The sequence below is a fragment of the Ursus arctos genome, unplaced genomic scaffold (assembly GCF_023065955.2).
Source record: "Ursus arctos isolate Adak ecotype North America unplaced genomic scaffold, UrsArc2.0 scaffold_8, whole genome shotgun sequence".
NCBI classification, from domain to species: Eukaryota; Metazoa; Chordata; class Mammalia; order Carnivora; family Ursidae; genus Ursus; species Ursus arctos.
The window spans coordinates 12,643,428-12,660,319 of record NW_026623100.1 but is presented as its reverse complement, the minus strand read 5'-3'; the positions used below and the strand labels follow the sequence as shown (position 1 = coordinate 12,660,319).

Below are 16,892 nucleotides of genomic sequence, written 5' to 3'. Positions count from 1 at the left end.
CTTGTTTTTGTGTTTTTTTTTTAAGATTTTATTTTGGGGCTCCTGGGTGGCTCAGTTGGTTAAGCATCTGCCTTTGGCTCAGGTCATGATCCCAGGGTCCTGGGATCGAGCCCCATGTTGGGTTCCCTCCTCAGTAGGGAGTCTGCTTCTCCCTCTGCCTTTCCCCCGGCTTGTGCTCTCTCTCTCCCTCAGATAAATAAATAAAATCTTAAAAAAAATAAAATAATATATATATATATATCATATATATATACATATATATACATATATATATATCAATCATATTTTTAAGTAATCTCTGCACCCAGGGTGAGGCTCAGACTCACAACCCTGAGATCAAGAGTCGCATGCTCCACGGAGTGAGCCAGCCAGGTGCCCTGGTAAATTGTTAATTCTTTACATGCAAGCCTTTGTTGATATGTTGGGTTAACACTGAATACCTTTGACATCACTTTCTAAACCTCACTCTTACCCAATGGCTTGGGGCCCTTGATGCTTCTTCTGGGTGAGGGGACTCCTAACTGCATTGTAAAATTTGGTGCACCAGGCCAGAGATGATCTAAGACAAATGAATACTCACCGTCTCATTAATACTGTGTATTTCTTCCAGCCGCTTTTCGTGGGGACCGTGTAGAGAGGTCACTTTAGCATCCTGGCTACTGCTGTGAACATAGGTCCCACCCCTGCCACCCCCGGCAAGGAGGCATGGTACAATTTCAAACCAATAAATGCTCCATTCATGGAGCCCCTCTGTCCACCAGACAAAGCCCCATGTCCTTGGGGCCCCTGGGACTATAAAGAACAGGACATAGTCCTTGCCTTCAAAGAGCTGTACTCCAGGAAAGGAAATTGTAGATTGATAACCATGATGACAGGATTTTTTTTTTTTTTTTAAGAATTTTAAATCAAATGAAATGAGCTGTTGGGCACTGAGTAGGAAAAGAGTATGTGTTGGTAGCAGGGAGGGGGATGGCGGTCGATGAAGCTGAGGAAGGTTTTTTGGAGGAGGTGGTGTTAGCCGGGCCTTTCAGTATGAACGGAATTTCAATAGGCAGAGTTGGAGAGGGTGGTGGCGGGAGAAATAGAAGGAACATCCTAGACAGAAGAGCATTTGTAAGTTGTCAGAAATGGGAAATTGTCCCATTTAGCCACAAAATAGGTACGTGAAGGGGAGGAGGAAGGAGGTAAAACCAGAAGGGTAGGTCAAGACTTCAGTGCCCAGCAAATTCTTCAGGCGGTTGGAAGTCATTGAAGGATTTTGAACTTGGGAGTGATACAATCAGGGCTTTAAGGAAGTTTCTCTGCAGCCATGTGTAAAATAAGCTTTGGAGGCGGAGACCAGTGAATTGTTTTCATCTTCTAGGCATAAGATCTTTGGTTCCTGAACTAGAACAAGGGGAGTGTTAATAGAAAGGAGGGAATGCACTGACACACAAAGTGACTTTTCAGGCCCCTACACACTTTGTGTTTGTGTAAACATTTTAGTCCTTAAAGAGATTCATGGGTCTATTTCCTGCAATTCTCTTCCCCAAGCCAGTGTCAGCTGGGGAGTAATTATACTTCATAATTAGCACCCTTTTCCTGGCAGCAACAGCACAACACAGCCAAGTGTCACCTTTTGGGAACTTTCCAAGACCTTCCTAAGGATGTGTTCTCATTTGATAAACAGGCTGAGGTTTGGCGGAGTAACCACTTGAAGTGCTTCCCGGCCTGCCCTCTAGCATTGGTGGGTAACTGTGGGTGGCACGTGCCCACCAAACCCTTTCTTGTAGGGATGACCAGGTTGAGTAGCTGAAGTGTCCCACGGTCATGTCTCCTGTCCACGGGGCTGTCGATAAAAAAAGAAAACTATGCTGAGCTCTCTGTACCGATGACATAGGCAGGGACATACACCCAACAAGGACCATTGCCTGCACTGTGTTCAGAGGCCAAGAGGGGTGCGCTGGGAAGCTTGTGGTCTGGTTGGGGATACGATTAATGGGCCTGAAGCAAAAAACAATTAAATCCTAACGCTCATTGTAATGATTAGGAAGGAAATACAAATTAGAGAACTCTTCTCTCTCTCTCGCTTTCCCATCTCCTACCCCCCCACACACACACAATGTATACCGTGCGTACGTACATACAAAGGCAGTCTACCTTTTAAATAATTTTTGCAGTATCTCTTTCTCTATTTCTATGATTAAGCATGTTTCTGTGAATTAGAAAGTTTAGATTCCTCCCTCAGTCATCCTCCTTCTCACACCCTGCCCCCCTTTCAGCCTGACTTAAAGCCATAAAATACTTCTGCCTGCCTGCCTTTCGTTCTGTTTGTATGAATTAAGTCGACAGGATAAATATTCACATTCCCAACTACAGGCTGAAACAATGTTTGCCTGTTCTGCCCAGTGAGTCGAGAGAAAAAGGGGGCCTGACATCACCCTATACTGTACATTCCCGGCATAGATCATTTATTTAAGTCCCTGAAAAAATACAGATGTTTTACCAGCCGAAATAAAATCCTGTGTAAACACTGGGCTTGGAAAAATGTGGCTCTGACTTAGCTGTGGGGGTTGGAGCAATGCAGAGAGAAGCCTAGGCAAAATGGCAGATACAGAAATTTTATACTTGGCTGGAGGTGGGATGGGGGCAAAAGTGTTCTCCCAAAGTCTGCACGCTGTGAAAGAAGAACAGGATTTGTTTTTAAGAAAATACAGTTGCAAAAAGTGGATAGATTCGTTGATCTTCAGAGTTTGGGATTGTTAATGATTACGATACATGGAGCCCATTTGTATCTGACCTCTGAAATGAACATCTCTTTTCTCTTTGGAGTTGTCCTTTTTCACGGCCTGCCTAACCTGGACCTGTTATTGCTGGATCCTGCTGTTTCTGGAGCTCAGCTGCTGTTGATTTTATAAGGGGGAAAATTGCCTGGAAGCCATGCTTGGTGCAGAGGAAAACCCATCTCAGCGTTGCATTCCCAAACAGCCATCTATCATCTTGATCTTGTCTAACACAAGTCACTATTTTAGTCTAGCAGCATAAACCAGACATATTTCACTGGTGCAGTGCAAGTTTTTTCAGGGATCTGCCTCATGACTCTTTTTGGGCCTGTGGCATTTATTCAAAGAGCATTACATTTGCTTTTGCGGAGTCGCTTTTAAGATTTAAAGCTGCCCAAGTGGACCCCGTGCTTTCCACAGATGCTGGGGGGCTCCCTCAAGTCTCTCTGTGTTTGGAGTGGGGCTGGGGGTGGGCAAAGAGTAACTGCTTCCAGGTTCTCTAGACTTTCCATCGGTCCTCCCGGAGATTCATCAGGGCTTGCGTCTCAGGGGCAAGCTCCCCGCCGCTGCCCAGCCTCCCCTCCTGAGGGCATCTCCTGGTGGTCCCATTGCCTGCGATAGTCACGGACGGTGCTGCTGGTGTGCGCTGGGCTGTTTGTGTGTGCTTTCTTTCTGACTGGGTCACAACCGTCTTAAGTCGGCAAAGCTTTCTGCTGCTTGTTTTGCTGAAGACACCTCTATGTCCACTCTAGTCTTTCTCTAAGGGCCTGCGGAAACTAGAGGCAGCCCACTGTCCTGCTTCGTCCCGTGGTGGTCATTCATAGAGCTCCTTTTCATTCCCAAAAGAATTCTTGCTGTGCAAGATAAATTCCCCCTGACTAGAACAGTCATCACGCAGATATTCCTAACCCAACTCCTGGGGTCCCCTTCCCTCGTTCCCAAACCTGCATATTCCCTTGTGGTCCCCGTCTTGGACGATGGCTTTCCATCACCGGCTGCCTGAGTGAAGACGCTCTTTTCTGACCTTCAACTCCACATTGAAATGCCAAGTTGCCAAATCCTACTTCTTCAGCTTCTAAAATGTCTCTCGGATGTATCCTTTTCCTCTCCATCCCACTCCTTTTGCCATCTAAATTGGGCTCTCACAAAATCAGAGTCCTACCAGCTCCGGGCTGATGAGTGAATGAAGGGGGACTTTTATAAACACGCAGCCCTCTTGGTCCAATCCTTTGTCTTTAAACTTTTGATAGAGATTTGGGTTCAGTAAATACTTCATTTTCCTCTCGATTCTCCAAAAGTTAAAAAAAAAAAAAAAAAAGGCACGAGAGCCGTGATAAATGACACTGACACCCCACCTTAGTCCACGAGTAGCAGGCAGTAGTGCGTGCGGCGGTGAACCCTCCCTGCAGGAGTGTGGGCCGGCGGTCCCCAGGTCTTCTGATTTTTCAAAAGAAGTTGGAAATCAGGATGATTTTGGTGTGAAATCTCCCAATTCGTAAGTGACAGGTTAAAAAGTACTGTGCAGGTCAAAGAAAACATCTACAGCCACGTGGGACCCACCACCATCCCTGGCTTTCAGCCTCTGGCTTTGACCCTCACCGCCTCTAGTCTAGACTGATAGCAATCTTGGTCATCCTGCCCCTTCTTATCCAGCCTCCACGCTGTCCTGGCCTTTCCTTTCCAATTACAGATCTGAATACGTGAGTGCTATCTCTAAAGAGGCCTTTGCCGCCTGCAGAACAGAGGTCCTTTGGTGTGCTTTCTAGATCCTCCTCATTCCAGCCCGACCCAGCTGTGTCTCCTACCACCCTGCACACACCCTGGCTGTTCTCTTGCCACACACAACTACATGCTGTCCCCTGAGCAGTCCTAATATTTTCTTTCCGTTCATAGGTTTTTGGTTTTTTTGTTTTTGTTTTTGTTTTAAGAACAATTACAGCTTTACAGAAAGACTGAGCAGGTAGTACAGAGAGTTCCCATATATTCCTTTCCTCCCCAGTTTTCTCCTGTTATTAATATCTTGCATTAAAGTGGTATGTTTGTTACAATTAATGAACCAGTGTTGACACATCATTATCAACTAAAGTCCATAGTTTACATTAAGGTTTATTCTTTTTGTTGGCAATACTGATATTTTAATGCCCTTTAAATTTTTTTTTTATAATTTAGTTTCCTCTCTGCTTGCATGGTCTTCCCCGGATTCTGACCAGATTTGTTTAAGGGCCGAATAGGAATATCACTTCTTTTCTGCAAAGCCTTCTCTAAGTTTATTTGTGGAATGGGGGCTAGAAGGGAGGGGGCAGACAGAAAAAGGAAGAGAACTAACATTTTTATCAGGTGCCTAATGGGCGCCAAGTACTATATATTCCTTTAAATCTCTCTGCAGTCCTATAAGCCAGAGACTATTATATACTGTTTACCGTGAGGAAGCAGAGGTTAAATAAGTTGCCCCAAGTCTGCGTTCCTCCTGTAGGGCTGCACTCCCACCACTGACCTAGCCTCCCTGCCCCCCGCCTGCCCCCCGCTGCAGTGAGGAGTGCGGTGGTGTTCAGCTGTGTCTCCGCTCCTTACATGGGGTTGCAGGAGCTCACCAAACCCAAGGGCATGTGTCCTACAGGCAGGGTCAGTTTAGGAAGAGGCATCACAGATGGCCGTCAATTCAGCAAACGCTCAGTGCATTCCTGCTGTATGCTGGACTTGGTCAAGGGTGAGGTCAGGCCTGAGAGGACGGTGATGGTGATGCCGCCATGCACGTTCTAAATCGAGACCAGGCAGGGGCAGGGAAGCTATGGATTTTCCGCGTACCCGTGACTAGAGTGTAGGCGGCGGGGAGCAGGCGCTCCTGTGTCCTGTGCCACAGCTCTTAGGACAGTGCCTGGTGGTAACTGTTGTTTAGTAAATATTTGTGGACTGAATGTTTGAATCCTGTTGCAAATTTGGGAGATCTAAAATGACACTTCACTTCTCGGAGCTCTCACGTGCATTCAGTTGGTCGCGCAGCTTTGGTTTCTCTGTCTGGTTCAGTGCAGTCGGGTATCACAGGCTGTCTGCAAATTATCCCAGGCCTGGCCTAGACCACACTCCTAGCCCTGAGGTTCTCCTGGACCAGAACTTTCGGAGAAGGGGAAAGGAGGAGGAATTGCCTTGCCCCCACTGTCTTTTTCCAGCTGGTGGACAAATGACCCTACCTGAGAGCTGCCTGGTGTCCCTGGACCTGACCTTGGACTGTAGTTCCAGAGACCTGGCCCCACCTCTGGACTTCAAACCAAAGGATGACCTCATTTTTCTTGGACAAATTAAAACAGACCCTTTAAATCTCATGGGAAGGTAGCTGGGTATTCAAATATAGCCATTAATTTTCTCGGAGGAAAAAAAAATGATCTCAAACACAGTCACTTGTTTCAGACATGGGCTTACAAAACTTTTCTTTCCTCCCCACTGCCTCCATCTTCTCCCCTTCCTCCCCTTCCCTGCCCGGTTTTCCTTTGACTTCTGTGACCCTGTCTTTCACTTCTCTCGCTCTGTCTCTCCTCCATGCTTCTTTCCACCATGGTTCTCCTAAGTGTACCTCCCTCTGCAGTTGTCCCATGTGAATAGATCGCTCTCTGTTCCTGGTGAGTAACCAGGATCACAATTGTTGTCTGGGTTGTACCCAAGGTGACAGAACTGATGGACCTGGGGGCTGAGTTTCATAAACCGGAGCTACCAAGCGTTTCAAAAACAGCCTTGTTTTTGCCAAGTAAGGTGAGCAAATATAGGACTAAGTTTAAACATCCATCAGGAGTTATTTTTGAGGTGATTGCTTCTAAATGAGAGGCATTCGAAAATCTCACAGCTTTCTTTACAAGTAAATTCCACAGTCATGTATTTTGCTGGTGTCTGCTGATTAATTACGATCCTGTGACACCATGAAAAGCCCTGGTGGTTGGTTCTGAGCAGCTGTGGAGAAAAGTAAAGCAAGGCCCAGTGCCTTCGCCAGCTCTTTCAGGATAGCGGGGTTTCAAGCAGAGGGAGGTGTTTTTTTCACTCTGGCAGTCACCACATAAGAACAGAAGCCCCAGCCAGACCCATTTCTCCAGACTTCGCGACGGGCGGTTTGGGTCCCTGCGGGGGTGTGGTGAAGTAGTGATACTTGATCTGTTGCCTCTGAAATAACAGATCCATTATTAGAGAAAGCATTTTCAGTCTCCACATCGGGACTCGTGTGCATTCTCCTATACAAGTACTTCTGTTTAGACAAAAAAAAAAAAAAAACAGTAGTTACATATAGTAATCAAAAAAACTTTTTTTTTTGATTCTCTAAACAGAGGTGCTCCGGGTGTATTTGTTGTCGGTAACTGCAGCAGTCTGACCCCGGAAAACTGCTAGCTCATTCCCGGTCAGGCTCTGATGATTCTAGATCTCATTTATCTTGGCCTCTTTCTTTCTCTCACGATTCGCTTCCCTATTTAACTCTCACTTAGGCTCCTCATCGGCAGGACAGGAAGAGGAGAAAAAGTGGAATCTTGTCGCTTTGAGTCACCTGTAGCTCTGGTGAGGGGCACAACAGGGAAGGGAAACAAACTGATTATTAAAATGGCCTTTCCTCGTTCTCAGTGTGTTTCTGTGTACTAGCTTTGCTCCGCCCACCTTCTCCCCTGGATTGAGGTGAGGAGACTGAAGGAGCTCCCTGACCATGCATCGTCATACTCCTTGGCACTGGCGAAGGTCAGAGGAGCTCATCTGTGCCTTAGTCCTCTCTCTGCTGCGGGTTTGTAGTCCTCACAGTGTTGTTGGTGTCATCACTGAGTATGAATCCACGACATGCTTACATGAGCGACGCACGCAAACACACACGGTCATGTGTCTGCTGGATCTGTGGCCTCCATTCTAAATAGAGGCAACCAGAGGATTTGTCTTTCTCTGCTCAATTCTAATACATCATGTCGTGTCAGAGTGAGAGTAGGCTGTGTCTGTTGTGCTGCTTCCACTCCACATCTCAGTGGAGAACTATGGAAAAAAATCGAAATCGTTTACAAACATCATTCTCCCGTGTTTGCAAAGGCAAGCCTCATCGTGCCTGCTTCTTTGGCCGAGACCGTTCTGATAAGCCCAACACACAAACCAGTTTGGACTCAGACTGTTGATTTTTCCTCTGCAGTAAGACTTTGACTTGAGAAGGTACGTTGTTTTTCTAGGAGACTGCTCCCATAGAGCAAGATGTCTGCCTTCCTTCGCTAGACTCACTTTGTAGGCTGTTGTAACTAATAAGCTTTTGTATCAAATGAGCGTTCGGTCACTGAGTCGTCATCCTTGTTTGGAATTGCGCAGAGGACCCAGAGCAGAGGTGGGGATTAAAGGCATAGGTTTCTTGCCACTTGCTGCGTCCTCCCAAACCAGCTTGCTTCCTGCGCGGAGACCAGAGCCACGTTCTGCAGGTGTCTGTTTTCTTTGAGGGGAATATTTTGAGGAAACCTAACAGGGAGGAACTGGGAACATTTAGGAAAAATATATTTTCACAGCAGGATATTGCTTTTTCTCTTTCTTGGTTTAGGTTTTTCATTTGTTACAAGCCTGCACAGACTCCAAATACAGACTGAATACATACTTTCAGCAGGAGCTGGCTGACGTTGCTGTTTGTACCAGAGCCAAACTCTGGCTGGCCGAGAGGTATGTTAAAACCCCACATGAGCAAGGAGTTATCAGGGGTTAGGAATACATTGGAGAATGGCTGTTTCTAGTTGTGGGAGTTTTAAAAGTCATTGGCATGAGTTTTCTAAACTTATTGGAGTATTTATCTTTTTAGAACGTCGGGTTGTGGTAAAGAAAGAAAAATATTTTCTTGACAATTTTTCTGAAACTGCTGTATGGCTGGGGGGCATGTAATATGGCTTTTTATCTGTGTACCAGTCAGCTTGTTTTTATTAATACCTGTCATGTGCCCAGCCCAGTGTCAAATATTGTGGCAATGAAAGGCAGTAATTGACTCAATCACATGGTACAATCTCTTAGGTGCCACGGCAATTCGTAGATTAGAGATTGGGGTAAGACTTGAGCAAGCACAGAGAGACCAGTTGGGTATGAATAAGAAAAAGACACACAAGTTGCCCCCTTTTTAGGTAGGCAGTAGAATAGCTTGAATAATCAAGGCAAAGGAGGGTGGGTACATTTGTTTTTTCATTCCCGCCATTGTTTATTTATTCTAGAACTCAGAACATTTACTATGTGAAAGATGGGATAAAAAGAATCTCTCATTTAATACGCAGGGAGCCCTCTCTGTAACAATGTGTTCAAAATCCATGTGGCAGGACTCTGATATCGGTAGGACAGTGTTACTGCAAGGGCCCCCTGGTATGTCCTCTGTAAGTTCCAGCACAGGAGGGCCAGTAGAGGCCCACAGACTACCACACTCCATGCCAGATGATCTTGTGTTCGATTAGAAATCAATGTATTGGCTGTCTAACATAGCAGCCTTTTCGTTTTTCAAAAAAATGTACTTCTGTTCACTTTTGTGGGTTCCCCACCTTACGTGGGAAGAAAGGAAATGGGCAGTACAGGCCCGCAAGTCACTATAATCCAACAAAGGCTTGTTGAACACAGGCTGCACGCTGGCCTCTGTGTTAGGAGACGGAAGGGATGCAAAGAGAGAGAAAAACTAGCCCTGACTTCAAGGAACTCATATCCAGGAGGTGGGAAAGATGTGTAAATAAATAATTTTCATTGTATATGGCAAGGGTGATAACAAATGTGGGCAGTAAGCACAGGAGTAGCCCAGAGGAGGGGCAGGGAGGGCATTCTGGACTCCGGTAATGTCAGCAGCAAAGACAGGGCAGTGTGTAATGGCATGGCGAGTATGGAGAGCTCTTAAGAAGTTAGCTCTTCTGGAACCTAGTAGAAGGTACACAAGGCTGCGGAAATCCATGGAGGCCACACAGTGAAAGCTCTTCAAGGAAACCTCTTGGTGAAAGGGAGCCACTGAAGGATTTCTCGGTGTGTGGGTGTGTGAGTCTCCGTGTCTGTCTAGGCGCCCATAGCCCTGGACAGGGATACTGATGGCGGAGTTCGCTCCTATCTGAAATGCCAGTAAAGTGATGTGAACTCTCATTTTTAGACCACTTCATGTTTTCTCTCTTTTATGTAGAAAGCAGGAGTTCATGGGCCATAAACTGCTTCTCTGCACCTAGTATCGTTTGCCTTCCGTGTGGCTTTTAGGCAACTCCCCTGAGCTGCCTGTTTGGGAAGAATAGGGAATTGTGATCACATACGTGCTCTCGTCTGTTTGTCAGTAGCAGGCCAGGTCTTCCCAGCTGCTGTGTCTGGGGATCAGAAAGGCAGGGCTCTCCAGGAACCATCCTGTTGAAATCTCTGCTTCCAGCCAGGCCCGCGCCAAGTCCGAACCCTAAATCTCCTGTTCTGCAAGTGCTATAAAGGCCTTTCTGCTACCCCTTCATGGGTTTCATAGAAATTCATCGTCTGCTGGCTTCCTGAGCCCATTCCTTCTTGTTGGACGGGAAGGAGGAGATGGTGTCACAGGCCAGCCGTCTGATTGGACCTTCATGCTGTGCAGTCAGTGCCTGAAAGATGGATGACCAAGTGCCGTCAGCCTCCTCGGCGGCTGGAGAGGTCCTCCTGTCCTCTTTTAACTTTCCCTCTGGCCCTTATTGCAATTTTCCAATTAGGCTTTTAGCATTATCACCGCCCCCCCCCCACACACACCTTCTCCAATTTTTCTCCATGATTTTTCAGCCCTAGAAAACAAAAGCATGAATCACTGCAATTCACTGCGTTTCCACCTTCCTTGCCGAGAGTCCAGGAAAGCCACTTTTATGTTTCCAGTACAGTCAACTCTTTATGATCCAAGTGTGAACTTTATGCTTTGTGGGTGGTCTGTAGGTGGTTCCTAACACCAGGCTTCCTCTTGCTCCCAACACTTCTACTTTATTAATCAGGATGTGTTCAGAGCCTGAAATAAAGTTTGGGAGGAAAACACACTGCTGGAGGGCCACCATTCCAAAGGAATGTATCAGTCTTTCTGTATTATCCACATCATTGACACGATAACCTTGAGATTCCTGAATAGGGAAGGAAGCACTGAATGTAAATGATGACGCTTCAGCCTGTCCTGTGAGACGTGCCTGCCTTGTCCCTGAGGTCCTTTGAGTTGGTTGCCCTGGGAGGTGAGTGTCTGCACTAATACCTCCATGCTCACATGAGCCCATTCTGGGTCCTAATGGGCCCTTCTCGAAGCCAACCACTGTGTTCACATTATCATCTGCCTCTCCCATGAAAGACATTGCAATGTGGAGTATTCCCAGTTCCACTGCTCAAGAAGCTCTTTATGTCCCTAGCAATTTACATATGAAAGGGGAATAAATGTTCCTTTGTGCCTACTTAGGATTTTCTGTATCTTTTGAGTATAAGCTATGAAACATTAATGTTACTGCCAAAAAAAAAAAAAAGCTAGTTTAAATTTTAGCACCGACAACTTTTTTCTTCTACAATTTATTTAATTATTAGCCTGAGTTCATTTAGTCCATTAAGTACATACACATTAGTGAGGGTGTCATTTATTTGTCTTTTTATTCCCAAAGAAGGTTTTAAAAAAAAAATGTTCATTGGAGCCACTGGATAACCAATTCGGTTTTTAAAATTTTGACCCTGAAATTGAGGGCACATAAAATAAAGACTTTTGTCATATATTTATGTTTTGACTTTGCAAGATTAATTGGGATTTATATGAGGTGGTTAAGCAATAGCCATGGAGTTGTTGGGGAATTTTTGGTGATGAACGGCCAGCTGGCAACATGGCCTGAGTAGAGGCCTGGGCTTCTGCTCTTACAGGCCGCTTTTCATTCCAAGATGTCAAAGCCTTTATGGAAATCAGCTCTTTAATCCTTCACGTTCCTTCCTTCCCCTTTTGCCTCCATCCCTCCCTCCCTCGGTCCAGGTCAGTGTCTCTCTCACGGTTGTGAGGACAGTTCACCAACTACTGAAGGAAAACAAAGCCGACCCAGGCCACAAGCGGAGTGCGCATGGGGTGGGTGGCGGGCCTGGAGAGGCTGGCTGCGGGCACCCCGTGAGGGCACTCAGCAGCGCCCCGGCGTGGCCCCAGGTGCCTCCCCAGCTAACAGCAGATTTCGGCTCTGCCCCAGCTGGACCACGGGCCCTGCCTAAATAGGAAGGACTTTTTGAAAGCCCTGTCAAAGAGGCCGAAGAAGAGAAAAGACTTATTATTTTGATCGAGAGTTGGAATTATTATTATATTGGGCTTAAAATTTTTCAGAAATCAATTTGGTTATAAAAGGAAAAAGTGCATGTGTGTGTTTTCCTTCAGACAAATGTGGTGAACTCAGTGAACCATCAGACTAAGTTCAATGGATGATGCGATGACCAGGAAGAAAAACGTGCCCTACTAAATTTTTTTTCACATTTTTTTCCTTGGTTGAAAGTGTAGCGTATGCTTGTCATAGAAAGTTAGGCAAGTATGAAATTTGGAAAAGAAGGGCATGCCAGTCTGCTCTTACCAACATCCACTGGAAGCCACTATTGTTAGTTCACAGTTTTCTGTACATACTTTCTTCATCTTTTCTCCTGTGCCTTTTTTTTTTAACATAGTTGTGGCTTTACTGTATATATAAGTTAGAGCTTACTTTTTTCACTTAACAGTGTCATGAAAGTATTTGCTATTATTATTAAAAACCTTTATGGTATAGCCACTATGGAAAATAGTATGGCATTTCCTCAAAAAATTAAAAATAGCATTACCGTATGACCTAGCAATTCTACTTTTGGGTATAGACCCAAATGAATGGAAAGGGAGTCTTGAAGAGATATCTGTACACCCATGTTCATAGCTGCATTATTCACAGCAGCCAAAAGGTAGAAGTAACCTGTGTCCATTGCTGGATGAGTGGGTCAACAATGTGGTATACATGGACGGCATGTTATTCAGCCTTAAACAGGAAGGAAATCCTGTGCCACAACATGGATGGACCTTGAGGACATCATGCTAAGTGAAATAAGCCAGTCACAAAAAGACAAATAATGTATGATTCCATTTATATGAGGTACCGACAGTGGTCACATTCATGGAGACAGAAAATAGAATGGTGGTTGCCAGGGGCTGGGGGAAAGGGACCAAGGAGATAGTGTTTAGTGGGCATAGAGTTGTACTTCTACGAGATGGAAAGAGTTCTGGAGTTTGTGACTCCGGGTATCGGCATTTATTAAGTGCCCAGATTGGCTGATGGTGAGTTTCTACTCCAGGCAGTAGTTCTTAATGCTGATGGCTGCTTATTAGAATCATCTGGAGAGGTCTTCGGACCTGATGCCAGGTCCCACCTCCAGAATTTCTGATTTTTCTGGTTGAGGCTGTGACCCAAGAACTGGTAGTTTTAAAACTCTCCAGGAGATTCTAAAATGCAGTCGGTTCGAGAACCACTGATGTGTTCTTGTGCATTCTTGTGCCTCCCATCTCCTTGAGAGAGAAGATGAAGGATGAGCGTTGAGTGAAACAGCACTCATGTTAGAGAGCACTCGGAGTTTTCTTCTGAGGCTGCAGACTCATTCAAGAAAGATGGACTGACCATCCCTCCAGCCTGCTACCCCGGAGATACAGTGGTTAACACTTCCGTTCCACAGATGTGCCAGAATGCGGGGCCACGCCACTGTGTAGTTTCATATACGAGTGAATTTCTGAGGTAGATTACTTAAAAGCTGCTTTAGCAAGATATTTTAAGTTATGACACTTGCCCTCAGAAGTGCCAGTTAGACCTGATACTCTGGTGTGGTCTGCTTTCCTGGAAGCTTATGGCTCATTTTTGTTTTTTGAGGGGAGGCTTGAAGAGAATAGACTCATATCTGTATCACTTCATTCAACAAATACTTTTGAGCCCTGCTGTATGCCAAGCTGTGTTAAATACCACAACTGTCTATTAAAACCAAACCTCAGTGTAGAGAGGGTGACAAAACAGAGTCTTGTTGAATTGAATCATAGACCTAGAACTTTAGAACGAGACGGAATCCTAAAGTTTCTTGCAGTCCACTCCCATCCCCATGCTTATGGGAAAGTGCAGCCCAGAGGGGTTGGGGAATTTGTTTTTACACAGCCTACCAGGGCAAGGGTAAGATCCTATCTGATAACAATTAACATTTGTTGAGGACGTAGTTCCCTGCTCCTTGTGGGGCTCTTTCCGCTGGTGCCCCCTTGCCTCCATCTGTCCAGTGTTTTTATATCAAGGCTTTTGAATGTCAAAGCTTAAGCACTGTCGGGAACAGTGCTGCTCAGACCTTAATGTGCACATGAGTCACCTGGGCATCTCCTTAAAATGAAGACTCTCATTCAGTAGGTCTGGGCTGGTGCCTAAGATCCTGCATTTGTGACGAGCTCTCATGCAATCCTGATGTTGCTGGTTCTGGGACATGGTACATATTTTGAGGGCCAGGGGTCACTGTGGTCATCTAGACGGTGCCCCTTTGAAGTCCTCCCACCTTCACGCCCTCATTCTCAAAGGCTGGAGCTTGGGGACACAGGACAAGGCTAAGGCCACTAAAGATGTCAGCTCAGAATTCTTTCCCCATCCACCTGGGATGCCCTGCACGGAGGGGCTGCATGGCCCCAGCACTTTTATGGGGAGCCCACACTCCCTTGTCCGGGCAGCCATCCCAGTAGCCTCAGTGCTAGGGTAGGACCGATGCTTGTTGGTGTGCAGAGAGTATTATCATTTTGAAAATAACAGTCTGATATTCTGGTGAGAAAAACAGGCTCTCAGAAATACAAGAACACGTCCCAAGGTTACAAGGAAAGCAATCTTGGGGAATAAATTTTTGAGTGAAACAGTCCTGATGGAGAGAAGAAATGGTGGAGGGCGCTAGTTTTTTGGGCACTCTTTGTACTAGACCTAAGGATTTGTTACCTCAAGTTCTTTCTCATCTGTGAAAAGTATTAGCTGTATCATCCTCCCAATACAGCTTCCCCATCGGGGCTCCTGACACCCCCTGCTCCATCCTCCATGGACTCCTTGTCCATGTCTCTGTCTCTCCAGTATATACCTCCAGCCACTTGTGCCTCTCCTTCCCCGTCCACCCCCTTGTCCATACTCTCACCGTTCTCCCCCATTTTCTCTCTTAGTTGTTGGGCCCAACGAAGTGGAGTGGTAAGCTCCTTGAAGGCCTTGCACTTAAATGTGTGAAGAAAATATGCTAATAGAGACAGAGCTGGGACTGGCTTTTGTGCAGCAATCCCAGTCCTGCCCCAGGGGGGTCTGTGGCCAGCTGCAGAAGCTCTGGTTTGGGATTCTGTTTTGCTTCACAGCTGAAGACAGCATCTATGTTCTAACCGCCAGAGTGATTCCCACAAGAGACTGCACCTCCCAGGGAGAAATACTGGGGGTTAGGTCTCATTTAATTTTCCCACTGTTCCTGCGCCCTTCCCAAACCCCTCGCGCCTTCTGGGCTGCTCCCCTCGCAAAGGAAGAGGTCCTCCTTTCGCAACTGCTCAAAATAAGAGAGGCCTCAGCCCTTTGCCGCAGCTGCAGGTTGCTGTTTCACCCCTGTGCCGTTGAAATGAGTCCAGTCAAGAAGGATTGTTAAAATATTCTGATGCTCATGTGGCATTTTAAGGCTATCATTTGTGGTCCCCGCCAAAACTGTAAGGGAAGCAAGTCTGAACAGGGACGGTTAGTTACATAGCAGGTTTCCAGGCATTGCTGGGGGTTGGGTTTTTGCTTTTTTGGTTTGTTTCTTCTTCGCTTTCTCTTTCTTTCTTTCCTTCCTTCCTTCCTTCCTTCCTTCCTTCCTTCCTTCCTTCCTTCCTAAATAAAAGTTTTCCCAGTACTCCCCTCCCACCGCGTCTTTTTTAAAATTGCTTTTCTTTCAACCTCCAGATTTTATGGGAAGGGAGATTCCCGTTAGGACCACTCTGAGTCCTTCAGCTCGGCCTACTTCAAGTCTCCTTGCACCTCCTGCATATTTGAAAGATGAGAGAAATGAAGTTGGTGTATTTCAGCCCCAAGCTTGTTGACATTTGTTCGCTTCTCTTTCAGACTTCTCAGAAATATTTAAGGTCAAGCTATCTCGGGATGAGATCCTGTTTGTATTTTTTTAAAAACAGAAAGAAGCATTAAGTTAGCACATTTCGACCCAAACCAATGGACAGGGTGCAAAACATTTTTTTTTATTAGATATTCCTTTTTTTTAAAAATATGTCAAGACTTGAAGGAAAAAGGTGTCTGAGAAGAAGTGAAGCTTTAGAATATCTGAGGTATTTCTTGTTGACAGGCTGAGCTTATGGAAACTAGTCAGGTAAAAGTAGTCACAAGAGATCAATATATTAAACTGAGCCTTCGAGCAAGTTGCCCAAGATCAAAGCTTCTTCATATAAATAAAAATAGTCCTTTCACGCAACTACACATCAAGAATTCCGCTGCCAACTGCTGATGCTTTCTACTTTTTAAATATAGAAATCTGCACACCTAACCTGGAAATGGCAATTAATTTGATAAAGGACTCCGTAATATCTGTTTTGCTCCCCTTGTAGCTTTTGGCTTATGGAGGTATTGCTGTTGGAAGATTTGGGCGATGTTGTCATTGCCCGGCTTGCAAAGGAGCGCAGGCTTTAAGTGTCCTCAACACATTTTCATAATATTGTGTAAAACACTAACATGGTGGCTTATTTTTTTTCCTTTAGCATGTAACATGTTCCATCTTTTGGATAAATCAACACATGGAACCATTCCCGATGAATTGGAGCCAGTTCAGATTCACAAATAGCACAAGGCAGTGTAGCAGACACAGTGGGGAACATAGAGATGAATGATACGGTCCCTGTTTCAAAAACCACATAAATAAGACAGGTATGGATTTAATTAACTATAAACAAGTAAGAATCTGGTAAATTCTGAAGCGAGGTCAGAGTGTGTTACAGGAGCTGGCTTGTGGGATCAGGGTGCCAAGGACGTCTTCTAGGAGGAGGGAAACGTCTTTAAAGGCTGGGTGAGATGTAATTATTAGATAAGGTTAATTTTCTTAGATTGGAGAATGAGTGAGTTTAGACTGATAGAGAGCCTGTGTTGCTAAATAAATTGTGAAGGTCTCATTGCCCAAGCACAAAGGAAGGAATCTTAGCACGGTGCTCAGCATTGTGGGAACCAC

At 45.5% G+C, this 16,892-nt stretch overlaps 1 protein-coding gene across 3 annotated transcripts in view; it reads left to right on the top strand.

Annotated features, from left to right (window-relative positions):
- The window catches only part of THADA (THADA armadillo repeat containing), a 318,617-nt gene that overhangs the window by 212,470 nt on the left and 89,255 nt on the right, over positions 1-16,892 (top strand). For all 3 annotated transcript variants that reach the window (XM_057309404.1, XM_026486984.4, XM_057309405.1), the window contains exon 30: positions 8,296-8,411. In XM_057309404.1, coding sequence (XP_057165387.1) covers positions 8,296-8,411 — 116 coding nt within the window. The remainder of the gene's footprint in view (positions 1-8,295; positions 8,412-16,892) is intronic.